The 22,199-nt window shown below is 43.4% G+C and overlaps 1 protein-coding gene across 7 annotated transcripts; it reads left to right on the top strand.

The window, feature by feature from the left end:
* Positions 1 to 3: 3 nt before the first annotated feature.
* On the top strand, positions 4 to 22,099 carry LOC110962945 (calmodulin-regulated spectrin-associated protein 3-like). Of its 7 annotated transcripts, XM_022211059.2 has the most exons (20): positions 4 to 133; positions 264 to 542; positions 6,387 to 6,664; positions 7,207 to 7,347; positions 8,927 to 9,013; positions 9,170 to 9,205; positions 9,739 to 9,786; positions 10,772 to 10,910; positions 11,258 to 11,397; positions 13,325 to 13,418; positions 13,526 to 13,577; positions 14,246 to 14,307; positions 14,426 to 14,456; positions 14,630 to 17,102; positions 17,185 to 17,306; positions 17,447 to 17,724; positions 17,800 to 17,899; positions 18,787 to 18,902; positions 19,237 to 19,355; positions 19,556 to 22,099. In XM_022211059.2, exons 2-20 carry the CDS (start codon positions 407 to 409, stop codon positions 19,883 to 19,885), a joined length of 4,782 nt encoding a protein of 1,593 aa, XP_022066751.2. In that variant the 5' UTR covers positions 4 to 133; positions 264 to 406; the 3' UTR covers positions 19,886 to 22,099. The 7 variants fall into 7 exon arrangements, with proteins under 7 accessions (XP_022066751.2, XP_051802132.1, XP_022066757.2 ...); XM_022211065.2 differs by lacking the exon at positions 4 to 133 and having other exon boundaries at positions 282 to 542; positions 14,732 to 17,102; XM_022211063.2 differs by lacking the exon at positions 4 to 133 and having other exon boundaries at positions 282 to 542; positions 17,848 to 17,899.
* Positions 22,100 to 22,199: the final 100 nt, after the last annotated feature.

Genomic DNA, 22,199 nt, shown 5'->3' with positions numbered 1-22,199 from the left:
CTAGTTTCGCTCCTGAAATGGATCTGCCGAGGCCTGTCGGTGACATGACGGACCTGAACCAGATATTTTCTCTGACATCCTCATTGGCCGACATGTGACGTTCAGGGGGGCGTGGAGCCGGTCGGTGGCACAAGTGAGGCGTTTTATTCTCCATTACGCATTTGGGACTCCCTCACCAGGCCTCATATTTTCTATTTTCATCATTTCTAATTAACTTTTTCGTTGTCTTTTTCATCACTCGTTTCCTTCATTCTGCATCACAGGGTCCTCCTTCATCCCTCCCTCCTCCTCCTCCTCCTCCTCTTCTTCCACCCCTCCTCCTCCTCCTGCTCCATCCCTCCTCCTCACATTTTCCCGGTGCGGTACTGCTGCTGCCTCCGTGGGCAACGTGCGGCACAGCGCGGCCATGGTGGACTCTCCCAGCGCGATGAAGAAGACCTTCTCGGTGCCGGAGATCAAACCGCTGGACCGGTACGACTTCAGCCGGGCCAAGATCTGCGCCAGCGTCCGGTGGCTGCTGTCGAAATCGTACGGCTCTGCAGGTACCCTTCACCGTCTCTGTCCACAGCTCCGAGGCGCTGCTTGGGTGGGGCGCTTAATAATTGATCCTCCGAGCTGTATATGGAGTTTTACACTTTAGCCCCTGTATTTTGCGTGTAAAAGGGAACCTCCAGCATCCTCCTGCTCGGCATCCATCCTCATCCACCGCTGCTGAGGCTCACAGTCCTCCTGCGCGTCCCCCTGGGTGTGCAGCATGTAGGATCCCACGATACTGAGGATTTTACAGCCAATTATTTGACGTGAATATGAGGTTGGTCAGGAGGAATCTCCTCAGTGGTGCGTGGAGGAGCTGGAGGCTGTCATCGCTGCAGCGCAACAAAGCCTTTTGTCAGAGCCGAGCTGCACCAGGCCTGTGGAGGGTGCCACAACTAACAGGGCTCAAAAAATTCGGTTATTGCTTCTAATTTGATAAGATATGTCCTGCAGCCGTTTTGCAGGGATAAATATAGGTTGTGCGTGGGCCAGCTGTAAATGGGTCAGCACCGCATAATATTTGTGTCAGTGTTACGCACGCACGCCGTGCTATAGCGCGTGGCAATATAATGAAGGTGACACAGAAGGTCTTGGAAGACAATGAAGTGTTTAGATTGCCGCCGAATCGCATGCATTCATTTCTCTAAGAGCTTCTGAATGTCCAAAAGCTGAAAATGATACTTGTCCATATAAATGTTGTGTTTTTAATGTGATCCCAGCAGTATAGTGGACACAAGAAGACTGCATGGTTCACTGAGGGAAAAGAAGACCTTTATGACTATTACTGTGATGTTTAGGTTTTGGTGACGGAAATATTAGGTCAGCTGTGAGGTTTTTGTGCAGTTTATGGAGGTGTTTTATTGGATGACATCATTCTGTAAGGTGCTGCTGATTGGGGTTTGCAATCACTGATTGTTTTCATTGTTGAATCATCCATCTGTCTGGACCACCTACACATAAAATGGCTCATTTTGTGTGACCATTCATCCAAAACTCAGTTATCTCCAGGAGGTGATGACATCATGAACTCATTGCTCTGCAGAGAGGATTATTGACTTCACACTTTAATGACAATAGAAGACTGAATATGTCATCAAGTTTTCACATTGATGGGTATTTGTAGCTGTGCATTTGGTCTGTTTTCTGTCAGACATGGTGCTAGTTTGTCACCTTTTACTGAGAGGCCTGTGCTGCTGTGGTTCGACATGGTTGTTGGGGGTGTGGCACCTGGATGCTGACTTTGGCAGCTTTGAATTTATCATCCAATAGATTTAGAATCCCGCTCAACCAAGTATCCAACTGTACACCTGTTTTAGGTTGAACGTGTGTTTGGACACACAGTAACGTGTACATGTTGCATTACACAATACTTTCAATGATTTTTGAACGTGTGACATTTGTTTATTTGACTTTTGACCTGAATGATTAGCTGATTGTCAGAACTGTTGTCTGCCAGCTAACTGCTTTTTCTCTGTTTCCGGTATTTTGTCCACCCACAGCTGCCTGTCAGCAAAATGGGAGCGAATGACACAGCCCAGTCCAACAGCAGCTGTGTGTGTGTGTGTGTGTGTGTGTGTGTGTGTGTGTGTGTGTGTGTGTGTGTGTGTGTGTGTGTGTGGAGGTTCAGATACTGCTGAACGACACACTGATGTCAGACTGCAGACTAACACTGCAATAGTAAAGCTGCAGCTGCTCTTTATGCAGTAATCCATGCGTTTTGCTGTAGTAATAGCTTTAGACAGTGTTTCGTGTTATATTTATGTACGTTCTTCAAGTCAGTGGGACAGGAGAACAGATGAGCTAAAACCGTCTCAGCAGGGAGCCTTCGTTGTTGTCTGTCAACTGGAAAATGCCCACTGGGTGCCTCATAGAATTTTAATGGAGGCCCAGAAGAAAATAGCTCTCATAGATCCACACATGGGACTCATTGAGGACAGTCAGACACTCCTGATGCTGCTGATTTATTCTGCCTCACATGGCCAAAGGCTGACTCTTAAAAAATGCTTTCTCAGTGACATTTTTTTCATTGTTTGTCATTATTATTGCAGAGAAGATGTTACCCATAAACATACAGGTAAATAAGGAATCATCAGGCTTTTAATGGTGACAATAATAGGTGTTTTCATAATCAACTGAGTGCAAAACTCAGTGATCTGCTCTGGATGTTTTTGGTCAAGATGTAAGATCTAATATATGAATGAAATAAAATCTGAGGAGAAAGATTAGGAATCGCAGAATGTATATGCTCAGAAGGATAACGTTGAACCTGCAACAAGTATTTCTTGACCACAGAGTGATAAATGAACTGCCTGGCAAATGGAGGACCCGCAGGCACTTTTGTTTATGATCCTGTTTTTGTCTCTTTAAAACTATGCATCTCCCATTTGGTGCATGGCAGGCTGCATACATGCTGGGGTTTTTTTAGAGTGAAAAGATGCTATAAAGCTCCACTGAGCCAAGAAGAACTGCATCCCATCATGGTTAGTGGATTATCTAAAATAATGGCCAGACACTTACCATTGACGTTTAGAAAAAAATAATTTATGACATTTATATCATAAATACTAAATATATGTTAAATTTTGTGAGCACCACAAATGAAATCTCAATCAACTCTGTTATGGAATAGATCTCAAACGGTAATGGTACTCATAGATGCCACCAAGTGTGGAAATATTATTGGAATTCAGGTGAAGTAACTCCTTTAGGTTTCCAAGCTGCAGTCAGTATATTTAAAACTTAAAGGATGACGTAACACCTCAAGTCAACGGTTTGAATTTGGACGTGTTAATAATTGTGCTCATTTTTCAGGCGTAAACCCTCCGCTTTGTTTGATGCTTTGCTATATATGAGAGCAAACTGAGTATTTTTTAGTTTTGCACAGATGGATGCATAAAATAAAGACTCCAGCTTTGGTTGTGGAAATTTATGAGCATTGTTTTACAGCTTTCAAAAGAGTAACAGACTATGCAATCAGCAGATCCGTCCACAGTGACATTTATCAGTAATAGTAGTCTGTGTACCGTGGGATGTTGTAGTAGAGAGATTTATGCACATACATAACATGTATGTGCATTTTCATTTCTAGCATCTGATTAAAATTGTAACATCCATCCAATCCAACAGTGCTGTCCTGTGTAGCTCCACAGGCCTGTTTCTGTTTAGTCCAGATAGAATTGTGTAGCATTACGTTAAATGGTTTAGCGGGCTCCTGCTCTGCAGTCCAGTCTCATCGTCTCTGCTGTGATTGGGACAAATGGCTGCTTTCCATTTCCACCGTTCCCATAGTGACGGCAGTCCTGTTTCCTCCCGGCACTGCAGAGTGTGAAAGGCGAGTGAGGGTTCAACCCCAAACACTGTGTGTGAACTGTTGTTTAGGTAGTGACACAGATAGTTTCTATTCAGATTCTCTCTTCTCTTCTCTTCTCTTCTCTTCTCTTCTCTTCTCTTCTCTTCTCTTCTCTTCTCTTCTCTTCTCTTCTCTTCTCTTCTCTTCTCTTCTCTTCTCTTCTCTTCTCTTCTCTTCTCTTCTCTTACACAGAAATGGGCCATAGGATGGGAAGAAGGAGGCAGAGTTACATAAGAAAGTCTTACAACAGTGGGTTACAGAGAGACAGAACACAAGAGTGGCTGCAGCCTTCATTATGAGTCAAAGTTAGATGTGTGTGGTCAGATGAAAAAGTAAAGGAGCAGAAGAGAAACGGTAAAGACTTAGAGGGAATGAAGAGTGACTGCAGAACAAATGGAGGAGATGTAGATGCTGATATTTCCTTCAAGAGGTCCACTCCAATCTTCAGGATTTTCCTGAGATGGAATCTGGGTCAGTCAGGGAAGTGTGGTTTTCGTGTCCACTGTGTGTAAATGTCTATGAAGTGACCCACTCATACTTGTCTGACTTAGCTCACATGCACCCACTCTCTCTCTCTCTCTCTCTCTCTCTCTCTCTCTCTCTCTCTCTCTCTCTCTCTCTCTCTCTCTCTCTCTCTCTCTCTCTCTCTCTCTCTCTCTCTCTCTCTCTCTCTCTCTCTCTCTCTCTCTCTCTCTCTCTCTCTCTCTCTTGTCTGGGCAGCCTAGATGAGCTGTTCATGCAGATGATGACATTATCGTCTCCTGCGGGCTCTCTGCACTCCAACGCTGTCACTTAATGTCGCAAATTTTCCATTGTGGAGAAACGTTTCCAGTTTTATCCAGAGTGTATTCTCTACTAGGACAGATAAGATGGTAAAGCTGCAGTGTCCTGGCTGCAGTAAATGTGCAACCTTTTCCTCACGGGATTCTTCCTGGACAACACAAACCTCTGCATTGGAGTTACAATGGGCAGATGCAGAGAAGCTGACTCATTTTTTCATCCCTCCTATCTGCAGGAACGCCAGCAAAAATCCTATATCTGCACTACAAACTGCTTCATGATTCTCCACACATGCAGCTCAGATAATCGTCTTACGGGGATGATCACCTGCACTCAGTAATTATCTCAGCTTGTAGATAATGACTGAGTGCACTCTTTCAACTTGCAGCATCCACTGAAATATTAATTTGGAGCTCTTTCTCTCTTTATGTTAAAAAGACTTTAAAAAAAGAGTCTTCCCTCTTTACTTCAGCAGACTTCGTCCATATTTATGATGCTCACAATGGAAATGCTAACACAACATTACATAGATGTAATCTTTACCCTGATGTCCATCTTGTTTCCCTGTGAAAGCATTATAGTAACGCTGACTAATTAGCTCTGCACACAAAGCACAGCAGATGATGGTAAAGTTTTGTTTTTTTAATATATTTGGCCACACTTTCAACAGAATATAGCACTACATGAAAAGTTAAATGCACGTTGCAGTCACTAAGACTAAATTTACTGGCAGTTCGTCCAGTAGGTGTGAAAACATTTCACTTTAAACCACAAATTTCAATGTCATTTTAATGCTATTACTTTTGTGTCAATACATAAAGCAGATATTGAGATATTTCAATACAATAAGTCAAAGGAACCCCCAAGTCTGTAGCACACCTTCTCTGGGCACCGTAAATGCCCATCTATTAGGTCTAATCGCTCGTTTGTTGCAGAAGAACAAGGGGACAGGCAACCATGCCAGCCTTTGATTGCACTTTCATAACCTGCCACATATGTCTTTGGATTGTTGGAGGAAGCTAGAGGAACCGGGAAAAAAGAGGGAGAACATGCAAATTCCTCAAAGAAAGACCCCAAACAGACAGCAGGTTTCAATCTAGGAGCGCCAGAGTTACATCCTCTTTGGGTCCCGAATGTCTACGAGATTTATCAGAGCTTTGATTAAAAAAAGAAAAAAAAAGCGACTGTACTACTGTTTTTGGTTCGTGAAGACATTTCACCTCTGACCCAAAAGATCTCTAGACAGAGGAGGGGGTCTGTGACAACATTTATCAGCTACTTATAATGCATTGGTGAGATCTCTCCAGAGGAAGTTTAACCTTTATTAACATCTTTTGTCATTCCGCACCTGGCAGATTCACAGCCCTTCACTATTTGAGGCATCTGAGTCTTGGTCTGTTAATGGGATTTGGAGGTGAAAATTTATATCTCAGGCTCCCATCAGTCTGATCAAACTGAAGAAGCAGCTTTGATTCTAGGTGGAACATCTTCAAGAACCAAAAAGAGAAGTCTTGTCACATTTTACTGAAGTTTTCAAGATTACCGTCAAACCTGGATGACTGAGAATCTATACAGAGGTCGACAAGATTTCGTCCATCAAATAATTGTTCAAATACCTTAGAGTAGTGAACCAGCCGACTGATTGACATCACCTTCCACAGAGCCACGCCAGCAACATGACATAAAGCAAAGCTCAGAGAGATTGTCCTCTTTCGTTTTTCAGAGAACGTTCCCGTGGAGCTGCGAGAGCCGTTTTACAAGGACCAGTATGAACAAGAACACCTCAAGCCGGCCGTCTCCAAGCTGCTTCTCTCCCCGGAGATCTACTGCCGAGTTCAGGCCCTGCTGGCTCAGGTGCATGGGGTCTCCCTGCCAGCATCACAGGGGTCCCTGGCTGACAACTCCGCCCTGCTGCAGTTCCTCATTAAGAAAGGTTTCGCTCCAAAGGTCCAGGATGTGGACGTCACAGAGGAGGACCTTAGCAACAGCCCCATCAAGACGGTGTGTGTCTGTGTTCGTTGATGTGCTTTTTATTTTATACTCAGCCTGCATAGGTTGATGTGTAAAGGTAGAAGAAATGCTTCAACCACCAATGTCTGGTCAGAAGTGTTAGAAGCAAAATCCACCCCAGTTTCCAGTGTAAAATGGATCAGTTGAAGGAAAGAAATGGAGAATGGAAAAAAATGAAAAAATAAAAGAGAAGTTGAGGGTAAAATAGTAAATCAAATCAGTAAAGGCAGATAGATATGAAGAAGTGAGAGATACAAGAGAAAAAAATTAAGCTAGTAAAGTAAGAATGATAATTTTAGTGATATTTTATTCGTGTGTTGAGCACAAAGTTTTCTATACAAACACAGTACAATATCTTCATCTGAAATACAGTAGAATGAAAACAGAGTTTCCATTAATAGAAATACTACAGAAAAATAAGCACCAGTATGTTCAGATTGCCCAGTCCTACGGTCTACATCATGGCTTCATTCTCCATCAAATCCTCTGTGCTCAACTGCTTCAACTGTTCCTCTTGTCTCTGATTGGTGCAGAAAGCCCACCTCGCCCTCATTGACTCGCTGATGTCGCTGGCTGCCAAAGACACAGTGGGTCGGGTGAAGATGGCGGTGGAGGCAGAGCAGATGGGTGTCGGGGCTCCGTGGGAGAACTCTCTGCTGTTTTGGGTCAACAGGGTGAGAGTACAAAACCATGGCAACAGTGCTGAGGTCACGTTTTAAGCCATGCTTCTGTTGTTATTCATGCAGTTCTAATAATGGACCTTTTGGTAAGACTTGACATTTTTAGTGCCAACCAGGTCATCATGGGAACTGACTTGATCTGAGGAGCTTTTTAAACTGGTTTAAGGAGGGGGATTGTAGTGGGAGCGTCAGGTGTGGCTGTGGGGCAATGACATATGGTTTACACGACTCACAGGTCAGGTAGGAGGACAGCTTAGCAGAACTTTGCTCCAGAGCTCAGGGAGGCCAAGACCGACTCTCATATGACGGTACTTGACTCAGAATTTCATCAATCGAATTAGACTCCTTCAGCAGGATAGGCCTACCTTTACTTTTCTTAAAAATCCAAAACATAAATCTAAACAAGAATACCTGAACAAATTAAATGATTAAAGTGAGTTTTACATTTTAGCTAAAATAATCCAAATTTGTTACATCTGATCTTCACAACACATCCTTTTCTTGTTGTATCCTCATCTCAAAAGGCTTCATTTGTTTGTTCAAATACCAACAACTCGATTTTAATTTCACACCTTGGCACCTTTTTCACTTCTCCAAAGACTGAAGGGTTTAGGATTTATCGCAACGGATGACTGAACATGATCTCCAACAGGGTTTATTGACTTTATTTGCACAACTTTGTATTTACGATTGAGCCCGAGAAAGAGTTCAGACGAAAACTGTTTCATCATAAGAACACGCAGACATGTTTGATGGTACTGTTTTTTTTTTTTTTGAAGACCTTAACTAAGTTTTTGTCTAGAAAGGTTGTGCTATTAGAAAAAAAAAGAATTTCAAAAGGAAAAAAAATGTGTTTGTATCATTATTTGTTAATGTCAAATTATCATTTGAAAATGAGTAATTTTATAGTTTTTTTTCAACCTTTATTTACTGTATTTATTCTTATTTTACAGTAATACACACTGTGGATGTGTGTCCCGTATGCTCTTATCCCTGTTTTCTCTGGCTCTGTTTTCACTTATTGAGTTGTATCAGTCTTGTACACTCTCATCATTTAGATAATTACCAGAATTCGTTTCTCCGTGTGTGATTATCTGACCGTAGGGATGACATTATGTGCAGTTTATCTGTTTTTTAATGTTGTGAATCTTCTGGATAAAGGCTTTTAAACAGTTTGTATGGAATTAGGCACTGCAGTTTTTGTGAAGGAATTTTTTTTCCAACTGTTGTAGATAACATTTTCTGGAAAGCAGAGGAGAAAGAACAGGGAGTCAGACTCTCATTGTTTTGTCTAACTGTTGAGACTTCAAGGCCTCCACAGAGTTATTTGTGTGGGCTTTCAGGAGACAAGATAAGACCTCCTGAGCCCTCCAAAACTTCAGGGTCAAGCAGGCCTCCTTTACACAAACAAGAGTGAATGAGAGATAAACCTTCACATGAAAGAAGACAAAGTTAAAATATGAAATATGCAACATAATAGCATCAGCTGTAAAATATAGTAAGCCAATAAGATGTGGAACTTCCGTCACAAAAATAACAATGTAGTTCCTCTTTATTTGTCTTGTGCCCGCAGTTGAACCAGAAGTTGAGAGAAAGCACAGAAGAAGAGGAGCCCCCCAAGTCTCAGACGTGTACAGACCTGCAGCCTGTTCAGGAATCGGTAAAACCACCTCCCACAAACACACTCACATGCATGATAATTTGCTCTAAAGCGACTGTGTCTCATTGCCGTGCCGCTGAAGCTCCTAACATCGACCCTGCTCTGCTTCTCTGTTCTCTCCCCCTGGTTTGTCTGTCATTCTTTGCTCTCTGGCAGTGTCAGTCCACCCGTTGGTACTGGAAACTAGTCCCCGTAAGTGTACCCTTCTCTTGTCTATCTCCCTCTGTCTGTCCATCTGCTATGGCTGACATTATTGTGCCTGCTGGAAATGCCACACATATCTCCTATCTGTCCCCTCATGAAGAGTGCCTTTGTGTAGGACGGTTATATCGTCTGAGCATCTCCTGACCGGATAAACTGACCGATTTAGATGCCTGATATGTCCTCTAACTGCTCATTATTGTTATTGTCAGCTGATGATGTTTTGGACACTTGGGTGTTTCTGACTTTGTTGCATTCAGTCATCAGTTTCATTTCAAAAATGCCCAGAATATCAGAGTCGAGGGGGAGGAGGAGGACATGTTGGAGAGGAGGAAGGGAGGTGAAATTGCTTTTTGAAGACCCTCTGTGCCCTCTCTGTTTGTCCCCTTCCTCTCCTCCTCCTTCTCCTCCTCCTCCGTCGCTCCTCTCTCCCTGAGTGTGACTTTGTGGTGTGGCGGTTCCCATGATGAGCGGCCCCCTTGTCATTTATGCTTGTTTCCCTCTCTCTGCCATCCCCCATCCAGCATGCTATCGCTTTTTGTTTGAAGGAGTCGGGGAATAAGCCACCAGTGGTAACGTATAACCCCTCGCTCTTCTCTCACCCTCCTCCTCCACGTCTCCCGTAGCAACGCACTCGACTGACTGACAGACCGACCAATCGCCACACCTCACCCACGCTGTCGACCGACGACTGACTAATTGACGGACTGCGGACTAATCGCCACTCCAACCCCGAGGCTGGATGGATTAATAAAACCTCATTAGCTTTTAACACAGTTTATCCACATTTATTATGTTTTTGTGCTACAAAGCCATGTTAAAGGAGGCATGATAAGACTGGATGTGACTGAACTTTTCATCTTTCTCCTCCTCCAACAAGGCTGTGTCTCAGTTGGTTTGATAGAATTAGACCTGAGCTTTTGTTTTGTTTGGAGTGATGCAGCATCGGAATTGGAAATTTTTATTTTTTTTTTCCATTTTATTCATTTTTGTAGTGTTTCCCTGATCAGAAGTTACGGCTCAGTGTCATCAGTGCCTGTTTCTGCTGCATGGACACCGGAGGACAAACATCCTCATTTTCACTTACATTTTTCTCCCTGTTTTATTCTGTTGTGTAGTTTTTCTTTTCTTTTTTTTTTGCAATGTCTTTTTAAACCTTTGCACTGCACCTTCTGGTTGGTGTGCGTGTATGCGTGCAAGTGTTTTATTAACTGAGGCATCGTTGGTCTTGTGCTTTGTTTCTGTGGGTTTTCTAGACTTTGGCTGGCTTCACACTTTAAGTCACTGCTTTTATTTCTTTCCTGATGGAAAGACAGTCCTGGCTGGTTTTTATATTTCCTTTGCCTCTTTTAAGTCTATTTGAATTCTCTTAACCACAACATGTATTTCTGCATAACCTTCTGATCTGTTTTTTTCCTTTTTTGCAATTTTCTGTCTGCTCATCTCTTATGACCTCTCCTCTCTTTTGCTTCTCTTTCTCACTTGCTTTTTGTCTTTCATCCTCTTTATTTTCCCATCTCTTGACTCCCTCCTCCTTTCCTGTCTTTTCTCCTCTAGATCCGCTATAGGAAGGACAAAGTGCAGTCTAAGCTGACTCCTACTTTCCCTCTGGTCTCTGCGGTCAAAGATCTCTCTAATGGTTGTGCAATTGCTGCTGTGCTGCACTACTACTGCCCCAGCTTGCTGCCTCTAGAGGGTACATATGAACTCACTAATACACATACAGAACTGTGCACGTGGGATGATGAAATATTTAAACTTAGCTAGTGTATGCTCTGCAGCTAACATGATGGACCCAACATCTTCGAACAAATTTGATGTCTTAGATAAATGCATTTCTTGGAACTTTTCTTATTAATACATCTGTATGAAATCCACATGCCCTTTAGGCTTCATATTTAGATTTTGCTGACATCTTTGTTCAAAGCATGTCAGAGGGTTAAATAGTATCTGTTGTAATTGTATTTGCTGACAGACAAGTTCATATGAGGAATTTAAACTATACACTCGATATTAATTTTGTCCTTTATTTGCTCCTTCCAGATGTTTGTCTGAAGGATACCATGTCTGTGGCTGACAGTCTCTACAACCTGCAGCTGATCAAAGAGTTTTGTGAGAACAGCTTGCAGAGCTGCTGCCCCCTCGCTGTGGAAGACCTGCTCTACGCTCCACCCACTCTACATGTAAGCAGAAGGATTTTGGAGTTAGTTAATGCAGAAACTTTCCTGCTCTCAATTTAACTCTCTCAAATCCAAAGCCTGCCGTCTGCTTTGAAAGCAATGTTATCCTTCATAATATCACCAAAACTACATCATTGATCATTACCAGAAACTGTCAAAGCCCAAAGACTCACCAGATTTCTGATGGTCCTTGAACATCTCAGCTGTGACGTGGCATTGCTTTAGAAAAATTAAATAAACCTAAGCTTAATGTTAAGATCCAACCTGTAGGGGGTGGATGGATGTAACAAAAATAACCAGAATGTTGTTGGTTTAGGTGAAGGGATTTATTGCTTAGTGGCAAAGGAACATAAAAGTGACAACAATGAACACAAGACTGGTGAGTGTTGCTAAATCAAAGAACATAACAAAACGAAGGCTAACAGAGTTTCCCCAAACTTATCTAAACTCAAAACAAAGCAACTGAACTCCCTAGCCAAAACATAAGTACAACAGCAACACCCACCAGCAGTAACAGAAACTAATACAAAGAGTGCAAAGACAAACTAAACAAAACTGGTGCCTCACATTCACACATATTGACCACACAGGTAACGAAGACTCAAAACTCAAATGGCTTCTTCACTAAGCCCACAGTGTCTGTAGCACTCACCAAGAGTGTCTACAGACCGAAGTGGTCTGTGGTACCCACCAACCCAACCACACGTACCTACAGACCAAAACTCATCAAAATACAAACAAATGATCACACACAGAGAGGTACCAGCTGACCTCGCTGTCTGCATCTGGTTGGTCAGAGGTGGAGGGGAGCTGGAGGGTGGCCCAATCAGGAAGGTCGGAGGGCGGGGAGAACCGGACTGCAGTGCAGGTCTTCAGCTCTGGTGTCATCAGCTGGAATGGCTGGCAGCTGGTGTTCCAGAGACTCTGGAACAACCACAGCTGAACCCACACATGCGATTTTCCCCCACACAAAGGCCCAACAGGACATCACCCCAGAAACCAGAGGGCACACCGACACTGGTGGCCGTAACACTTAACTTCATGCTATTTTAAAATGTAAACTCACTTTAATCTTTGTCTTATTTCAAAATTCACTAAAAACAAAATATGTCCTCCAACGTGTTTCTGTAAACAACAAAAATGTCTAAACTCTTTGGTGCAACAGTGAAGTCATGTCACGAGACAGAAGTTCAAGGACTTTTCAGTTGTAGAAGCAAATAAAAAGTGCAAGTAGAAATATATCATTAGTATGTATAGTTATGGTTTTATCTGTGGGTCCTTAGAAAAATGTTGTACATTTTGATTCCAGATTTTAATTTTTTTGTAAAATAAGCAATCAAAGTAATCAAACTATAACCATGTCTTGACATGTTTGAGTTTTCTCTACTTCTAGCCGTGGTTGTGCTGTTTCCATTGATATTCAGGACTTTGTTGCAGTGTAAAACTAGTCTACAGTGAGTAAAAATGTGACAGCAGCAAAAGGAATCCAGAAAATGCTTGAGTTGTACGGAAAGGATTAAAGGGTGTTTGAAAACACACCTCACCACCACATTTAATTCTCTCCACGAGAAAAATATTCATGCACCGATGTCTACGAGCTCGAAGACTAAACCACACCCATCGTTTCAGTTTGGTGTGGTCTGTTCATTGTCTTTCTTCTACACCGAGCTCTGATGCACTGTAATGAGTGTAGAGAGAGCATGAAGTAACCACTAGATGGCAGCACAAGCAGGATTTTACAGTAGTTGCTCCTTAAAATGCTGATTGTCCACATTCCATGCAGTGCTTTTTGGTATGATGTGATCCTGTCATATTTATGGAAAAAAAACTGACAGTCTTATCCTGTTCTTCAAAGTCATTGTGGCCTCTGTAATCTCTGCATATTTTAGTCTTCTCCATCCCTGCAAAGCTAACTCGCTCTTTTCCACAGCTGAACATTATGAGCTTCATGGCAGAGCTGCTGGACTGGCTTGAGGTGAAGAAGCCTGATTTTGTGCAGCCCTTACAACCCATCGACCTCTCAGGTTTGTTGAGAGCATTTCTCCGTTATTGTTGTACTCGCTCTGTGCATGTTTTATGAATATCACACTGACCATCGGATCGAGAAGTGAAGTGTTTCTATATCTTTCAGATGTCTCAGGGTTGCTAGACTGTACAAGTCCTGTCAGTGGGAACAGCAACAGGTACCAGCATTCAGTTTATACCACCTTACCTACACAATTTATCAAGACCCTCAGAAACTGTTCTTTTTTAACTTGGCAGCCTCCGCTTTCGATATAGTTTCTTTGTGAGTGATATATCACTTCACTGCCAGTGCTTCTGCAGCACTTGTAATGCTCCCTTGAAGTCTGGTAATGTAATTTGTTGTGTAATTATGTCAGCATTTCCTCATTCTAGTGTGCAATCTGACAGAATTATTTTTTTTTCCTGCCCCAGTTTGAGGCCCATGAAGCAAATATTCACCGACAAATGATCAAAAAAACTATGAAAGGTCGCGCTGTTGATAGAGCAATGTAGCACAGTCCCCTGACTTATGACAGGTGTTATTCTCACACGTTGCACACATGTGACCATGATGTGCTTGACAGATGTGCAGCATGAACAGTATTACATTCTTTAAACAGCTCTTGTACATACACACAAAGTTTGGTCAGAAATAAAATGCCAATCTGATGAAGAATCTGTCAAAACAAGTCTAAATTTAAAATATCTCATAGTTCATTGAGGCAATACAAGATAATACCCTAAATATACTTAGCAAATTTTAGTCACCTCCTTGTAAAACTGCAACATGGGCATATTGAAACCTTTCCGATTTGCTGTGTTGTTTAACCATATTGTCCATTTTTAGTGGTTCTCCTTCCTTCATCTTCAAACAACCCTTTGTACCAATCTCCTCCGAAGTGTCACCAGGTAAGACACACTGCACGTAGCAAATGCAACTCATTCTCTTAATTATTGTTTTGTACTTCAAGGCAAATAACCATTGCAGATGACTTTTATACTCATACATTTTTAATCTTTGTTGCAGAAAACAAAAGTTGGACAAAGAAACAAATCAGGTAGATGCACAAAAAACTCTATGTGGTTTCTATCGTAGATGTTGTGTTGCACTCATATTTTATCTTAATTTTTAAATCTTCTTACTTTGGCTTCTGTGGTCTCTGCTTTTTCGTACTCGTCGGCAAAACCCATCCATTTGTCCATCTTTCCGTCATCACCCACCTCTCTGCAGTCGTCCTCTGTCAGCAGTGACTTTCAGCATCCCATTTGGCCTGGACAGTGATGTTGACATTGTCATGGGAAACCCAATAGATTCTGTCTTTCGCTCTGTCAGCACTGACAGCCTCACCACCGGCATCCCTGCAATGACCACACCGATGACATCAGCAGGGATGACTCGTGTCCCATACAGCCCTCCAGAGGACCTCAGTCACCTGGTCAGCGCTTCGGCCCCGCTGCAGCGGTCTTCTTGGGGCCCCTATGCACACACAACACCGCTGGGGGAGCTGCCAACCATTGAGGAGGCACTACAGGTGGTTCACACACCCGGGAGCAAAGACCGGAGGAAGGGACGGACAGCTGAGAAAAGTGGTAGAGGATTGTTGGCGAACAGGCCGGAGCCCAGGTTACGCCCTGAAGGAGCCCCTGCAGGATTCTTTTTGCACTCCCCTGAAGAGGATAATCCTCAGCTCAGCAGCTCTGCCCCCTGTCGCTCTGGAGTCCTGTGCCGGCCAGTCGGAGGGGAAGTGGGTGATACTGAGAGGCAAGGAAGGGGAGAGAGGAGGGAGAAATCAGGACGGAGCTCTGATATGTCACGTGACGATGACTCTGTGTTACGAGATGGCAGCGTTGACTCCTCTGAAGCATCGGATGATACTCCCAGGAACGCCCCTGGTAATATTCGACCCAGCAACGGTCGCCAGGGAAACCACAGCACCAGCAACAGTCCACGCATGACAAGTTTTGCTGAGCGACGAGACAACCGAAGAAGACATCCTGCTGCTACTGGGGAAGACTCAGCTTCTGCTCCGACCCCAACAACCCCGGGTACTCCACACACACCCTCCACCCCAGCAGGGGCACCTGGTCACCAGGAGAGTCCGGGTCCCAGAGGCCCTGAACCCGGCTCTGAGGCCTGGGAGCTGGGAGCTCGTCTAGAGGAAAAACGCAAAAGCATTGAAGCGCAAAAAAGACGTATCGAAGCCATTTTTGCCAAGCACAGACAGAGGCTAGGTAAGACTGCTTTCCTTCAACTGAAACGAGAGCAAGGGGAGGGAGGAGGAGAGGGAGCAGAGGAGGATAATCTGACCCTGGAGGAGCGTCTCACTCGCATGGAGGAACAGTTGAAACAGGAAGAGGAGAAAGAAGAGAAAGAAAAAAAGAAAGATGCAGAGAAGGGAAAGGAGAAGGCATCTGCTTCTAATCCTCCTCGGTTAGAGAAGCAGGTCACATTCTCTATTGAAAGTAAGAAAGGAGCAGAGAAGGAAAAAGGAGCGGAGAAACCGGGTGAAGCTGTGTTCGTAGAATACAACGAGGTGGTGCAGAAACTGAGTGAAGCTCTGCAGTCGCTGCAGAAGGACATGCAGAAACTTACTGAACAGCAACAGCAGCTCATGAGCAACCAAAGACCCAGAAATACACCCAAAACCACTCCAAAATCAACACCTAGAAGTAATACCAAAACGCCACCCAAAACTCCTCCTCATACTCCGACAAAGACGCCACCAAGAACCCCAACAAAGACGCCTACGAGGAGCACCAGTAAAGCTTGGGTGATTCCTTCTGGTCCCAGTCCCTCTGCTTCTTCCCCATCACGACGTTCTCATGGCGTTATCTCGTCCAGCTCCCCAAAAGCTATAATCTCCTCCTCCTGCCCAGCTCCTCGCACCAAGATCCACACTTCCTCCACTCCCCGCAGCCCCAAACACCACCCACGTGCTCATCATCAGCCCCACCCACGGCCGTCTGAACTCAAGTTCCCTCCACTCAATCGTGTCTTGACTCCAACCCAGAATGTGGACACCCTTCCCCACCTCCGGCGTGTCTCCCCCAGCAAGTGTCAGGTACAGACCTCCTCTTCGTTCCGTATTGGCGGGCCCCGGACTCCCCAGGAGTCTCCTCAGGCTACCCAGCAGCCGCAGCCTGATGAGAGCACCTCAGACACAGCATCGAGCGAGACTCCCACCCAGTTCAGCCTGGAATTGGAACAGGAAGATGCAGAGGCCGTCGGAGGGCTGCCGGTCCTGCCACAGCCCAGACAAGATCATCCGAGGGCGACCGGTGGCAGCAGCTCTGGTGCTCCCTCTGAATGCTCATTTGAGAGCGAGACTTTGTCCCTGTCTGCTGCGTACAGCGCAGCAGGGGAAGCAGGAAGAGGTGCAGGGAAGCAGTGCAGCCTGGTCGAGGTGTCGCTATCATCCGTTGGAGGGCCAGAAGGGGGCAGTGATGAACCAACTGATGAAGGGCAGGAGTTTTCCTCAGATTCTATGAGCGACCACACAGAATCAGCCATGGAGCCTGCAAGAGGACACCCTGCACAACCATTAGATCCTATAGAGCAACTAAATCTGGCCATGGCAGCAGAGGACTTACCAGAAGAACAAAGTGAATCCAAAGAAGAACAAGAAAGACAGACTGAGACTTTGGAACCAAGTGGAGAACTGAATGAAGTGGGAGCCAAAGGAGGAATTGGATTCTTCTTTAAGGTGAGTGTTTGCAAGAGTTCGTTTTGCACATGAATTCTGTCCTGACAGCTGAGCAAATGATTGTGTGCCTGTGTGGTTGTAGGAGGAGGTACACAGCGAAGGAGACATGGCCCAGCGCAGAGCTTTGCTGCTGGAAAGACAGCAGAAGAGAACCGAGGAGCTGAAGAAGAGGAGGCTGTGGTATGAGCAGGAAAGGGAAAACAGGTAACACACAAAGGGCATTTATGAATGCACAGAGTGGGTATTTACACAAGGCTTTGCACTTCTTGAATATGTTAATCGACAAGTCTGAACCTAAACTGCATGCATGGAAAGGTCAACAAATTCCTCTGTGTTGGTTGCAGACCAGACAAAAGAGTGGCATCTCCCTCCAACACACCTCCAGTCGGCACAACCTCACCTTCTCTCACACCTCCAACTACTCCAGCTCGCCGTGGAGATTTCACAAAAGGGGAGTACGCACGGCGGCAGCAGCTCAGAATCATGGAGGACCTGGATAAAGTGCTTAAACAGAAAGTCCCCAGTCAAGGAAAGTCCTCTGCTAAGAAAACCCGGTCCAGACCTCGCAGCATGACCAGGGAGGAAACACAGCTGTCTCTGAGTCCAGCCAAGGGAGCAACTGGTAAAGTGAAAACAAATGGTCAACGGCTTATAGATTGTTTTAATAACTGACCTGTTTTAATATTCGTTTCCACAGGCTCTAAATTGACCAAAGTCTATTCTCACTCCTCACTAAACCTGGCAGCCACAGATGAGCCAGGAAACAATGGTAGTGGTCCGACAAAGAAAGCACACAGGTACACCGCTGCATCTGAAGGCCCCTTTACGCTCATTTCAACATCTTATTGTCACAGTTCTAGTATAGATTGAGAGATGGCTGTAATGTTCAGCTCACGGCTTGTTTGATTGTTCTTTTTGATGTCGTGGTGTTATTCAGTGTGAAATATCTTAAATTTAGTTCATGGCAGTAGCATTGTTAGGATGTTGTTCAAGTGATCTCAGAGTAAAAGGAAGTTAAAATGTAAGATGCTAACAAATCACAGTTGAAATTTAACAACATACGAGGCTTACTTTGTCTTACCAAATGTTCCCGATCATGCTTGAAAATACCACTGATGAGAGAAACTGCAGAATTATTCAACACGTATTACAACAAATGTCACTTTGTGGCAAGTAAAACAGGACATCAGTGTTCGGCTAAAAGCAACAAAAGAAAACAATGCAAGAGAGTCATGACTCCTCAGTAGATTGACATTCCAGGTATTTTCAGAGAAGAAATACCTAAAAGCCATCACAATGTTGGTCTTAAAGTCAGGTTTGCGTTGTCTTCACCTCATTATAGTGGTTGAAGCTGGGATGGTGACAGAACATGTACTATTGGCACCAACACATTTCATCAGATGGAGGCCATTTGAACGAAGCAGCTGGCCCACTTGGGTGCATAAACTTTCCCCTCACATCCCACTCCTCTTCGCCCTTGTCAGTGGTGAATCTAGCCACCACTTGCCATCGTACACATGGTCTGCATGGTTCAGATGACGCCCATCTGATGATATCTGTCGAGTGCCATTGGTAGCAGTGTAGCCTCAAGCCGTGGTAGCTGCTGGTTGGTATCAGCTAGGAGTGTCACAGTTTTACATTTTGCCATTAAATTGACTTTGTCTTTTTTTTTTTTTACTTCCAGCAATCGTCCAGATTCACCTTCAGGACGGGTGACACCAAGCAAACTGGTAAACCAGAACGGAGACAAGGACTGGGAATCTGGTTCCAATGGAACCTCACCTGCCCCAGAATACACAGGTACAGCACTAATCATTACAGTGCTAAAGTATCCATCTATCTGTCTGTCGAATCATTACAGTCTCTCTCAGGTCTTGAGTACCCATCATATCCCTTCTGCACTACATTATAAATATGTGAGTATTTATGACAGAATAGTCACCTGTGATTCCATACTGTAAAACAGTATGCACTTTGCGTACTATTGGGTTTACACTAAGCCTTTGGATATCCTAAAAATACTGATATAGTGTTCTAAATATTATGTTAGTGTGGCGTTTCAGATGTGGTGCCGGTCTTTTCAACTGTAGACAGGACTTTGCAACATCAAGTGTGCCTTTGTTTGTATTTTCAGGTCCAAAACTCTTCAAAGAACCAAGCTTCAAGTCCAACAAATTCATAATTCACAACGCTCTGTCTCGCTGCTGCCTCGCTGGAAAGGTCAACGAGACACAAAAGAACAAGATAGTTGAGGTATAGGAGCCATTTGATTTCACTGTTGGCCGCTTCAGTAAAATCCGTGAAGTAAATCCTTTAAATCTTGTTGTGAATTCTGTTATTTGTGTAATTGTACGGACTGCACCACTTGTACTGTTATTTTATGCATTAGCAGATGAAAACCAAAACCAGTATGATCTTTTCTTTCCCTTACTTTCACTTTGTTCCAACTTCAGGAGATGGAGAAGAGTCCCGCGAACCACTTCCTCATCCTCTTCCGGGATTCCAGCTGTCAGTTCAGAGGCGTCTACACCATGAACCCCGACTCCCAGGAGCTGGTACGACTGGCCGGTGTGGGCCCGCGGACAGTTAGCTCCACCCAGGTGGAATCCATCTACAAATACAGCTCAGACAGGAAGCAGTTCAGTGCCATCCCATCTAAAACCATGGGCATGAGCGTGGACGCCTTCACTATCCCCAGCAATCTTTGGCAAGGAGGAGCAGCAGGAGGAGGAGGAGGAAGCAGGAGAGCGAGTATTACTAAGAAAGCCGTCATTTCCAAGTGAGGACCAGAGCACAACATCACGGCGATTAAAGAAAACACTAGAACTGTAGTCAAACACAAAAGCAGTTATTTATGTGTACACAATTAGGCCTTGAGGCACGTGTGTGCATCAGTACAACTTACCTCTATTGCCCTCAGATTTTAATAGAAACACAAAATATTAGACAAATATTTCTACTCCCCTTATGTGCATGAAAACGTCAACAGCACAACTTTCAGAGAACATACAGAGGAAGGTTTTATGAAATGTAAATTCCACATGGAAGAGTTACTTTTAAAAAGTCTCATTACGTATGCTTTCATTGTTTGAAGTACAAACTTTTTCTTTTGAAAGAAAACAATATTAAGTTGTTTATTGAAAAACAGGAAACCTACGATTCCAGTCTGATCCCTCCCTGGTTCTGTGGACTGAAGTCCTTCCGTAAAATATCAGTTTTATACATAAAGCCAAACAACAGAGAAAATGCCTTCGTGTCAGAGTGACTGACAGGACTTTTTATTTTGTACGACGTTAATTCTACCAGTTACTGTAGAATGGGTGGATTAAAGCACATTTGTTCTGCAAAATGAAAGACAGCCATAACTTTGTGATGCAGAGGGGAACCTGTTTTTTTGGACGTCTGTCGATGTGTCGGTGGTTTTCAGAGATGATCACCACAGCATGAAGGGTTATTTACTGTACGTGGTATAAGCTTATTTCAAAATAATATCACAGTGAAAACTTGTGGTTTGATGAAACTATGTCGATGGTATGTGAGCATTAGATGCCAATCAAAACAACTTTTATACACCGAAACAGCAGCAGACTGAGGGTGACGTGCGTCATACCCAGATCACATTTAGAAGTTCCTGGACTGTTGTGCTCTCTGGTGGGGATGGGTACCGATGGCTGGTTCTGTTTTTTACACAGTTCCAGGCTCTGATATGAAAGAATCTTTCACTTATTTTTCCTCTGACACTATAGTTGCACAGAAAAAAATTAATAAAAATCGGTGGCATATATGAACAAATAACTCAGGGGAAATGGCTGACATGACTGAGCATGGCGGACCACCTTAACTGAAATGTTCAAAAGCAAAGAAGCTACTGCAAAATGCAGCAGCAGCAGCAGCAGCAGGAGGGCACCCCTGCATCAATGTTTATGTGCCATCCCTCATGTTAAAGTAACAACTTCTGACATTTTCACAACCTGAGAAGTTCAAGTGCAGTCTGTCATCAGAAACCCATCAGATTCTGTGACGTGCAGCAGGGCAACAGTGATTTTGCCTTTAGATTATTCATGATTTTTGTTTGCTTGTTTTATTAAATGTAAACCAGTGTTGAAGAAACATTGTTTTCTCTTGCAGCTAAATAAATCATGACAGGGTTAATGAATGTCACAGAGTCAAAACAACACATCTTTCTTCACCATTAACCCTCGTGTTGTCCTGCGAGTCAAAACTGACCCGGTTTAAAGTTTGAAAATGTGGCAAAAAGTAAAATAAAAATAAAAAATTTCATGGTGAAACTTATGATATCCACATTTTCAACATTTTTGGGAAATCTTTGAGAACGTTTTGGTGGAAAAAAGAAATTTTAAAAATGTTTCTTAAGAACATTCACAAAAAAAAATCAACCAAAATCCAGCGAATTTTGCTAGATTTGGTTGATTTATGTGAATGTTCCTAAAGAAAATATTAGAAGTTTTACTGAGATATATATGTGTGTGTGTGTGTGTGTGTGTGTGTGTGTGTGTGTGTGTGTGTGTGTGTGTGTGTGTGTGTGTGTGTGTGTGTGTGTGTAATCACTTTAGATATTTTTAGGATTTTTTTTGGAAGATTTTCACTCTTTTTTTGAAAATATTTACAAGAATTTTCTTGCCAAATGTGGGGGATTTTTTTTTAAATAAAACTTTTATGGGAAACTTTTAAGGAATTATTGGAATTTTCTTCCTGAAGGTTTTGCAAATTTTCATGAATTTGGGGAATTTTTTTGCTGAATTTCTGATTTTTTTTCAGACGAGGAAACAATATTTTTTGGTGCCCGTAAATGAGGACAACAGGAGGGTTAAACAACCTAAAAATATCCAATCAAGAATATCCAAGGATTTAGGTGGAATTCAGATTTGATGCTATCGATGCTCATCCCCACTACTGGTAGAGTGCACAGTGTTAAACCTTTTCAAACCAGCATACATGTATGAAATAACAAACTGGATTAAACTCCACTGATCGAGCTCTTTCTGTCTGTGTCTCCTGTTTTTTTTTTTTCACATTTTTTACACACAGTCTGCTCTCTCACTGGCCTCAGGACAACAAAACAAATCTCTGAACATC

This window comes from Acanthochromis polyacanthus, chromosome 3 (assembly GCF_021347895.1).
Source record: "Acanthochromis polyacanthus isolate Apoly-LR-REF ecotype Palm Island chromosome 3, KAUST_Apoly_ChrSc, whole genome shotgun sequence".
Classification (NCBI taxonomy): Eukaryota; Metazoa; Chordata; class Actinopteri; family Pomacentridae; genus Acanthochromis; species Acanthochromis polyacanthus.
This window is presented reverse-complemented; position numbering and strand designations above follow the sequence as displayed.

Bases quoted from the DNA above. Each gene is read 5' to 3' on its own strand.
- LOC110962945 (XM_022211059.2), top strand. From the start codon at position 407: ATGGTGGACTCTCCCAGCGCGATGAAGAAGACCTTCTCGGTGCCGGAG. The intron at 10,911-11,257 runs GTACATATGAAC...TGCTCCTTCCAG, and splicing joins CAGCTTGCTGCCTCTAGAGG to ATGTTTGTCTGAAGGATACC. The intron at 14,308-14,425 runs GTAAGACACACT...TCTTTGTTGCAG, and splicing joins CTCCTCCGAAGTGTCACCAG to AAAACAAAAGTTGGACAAAG.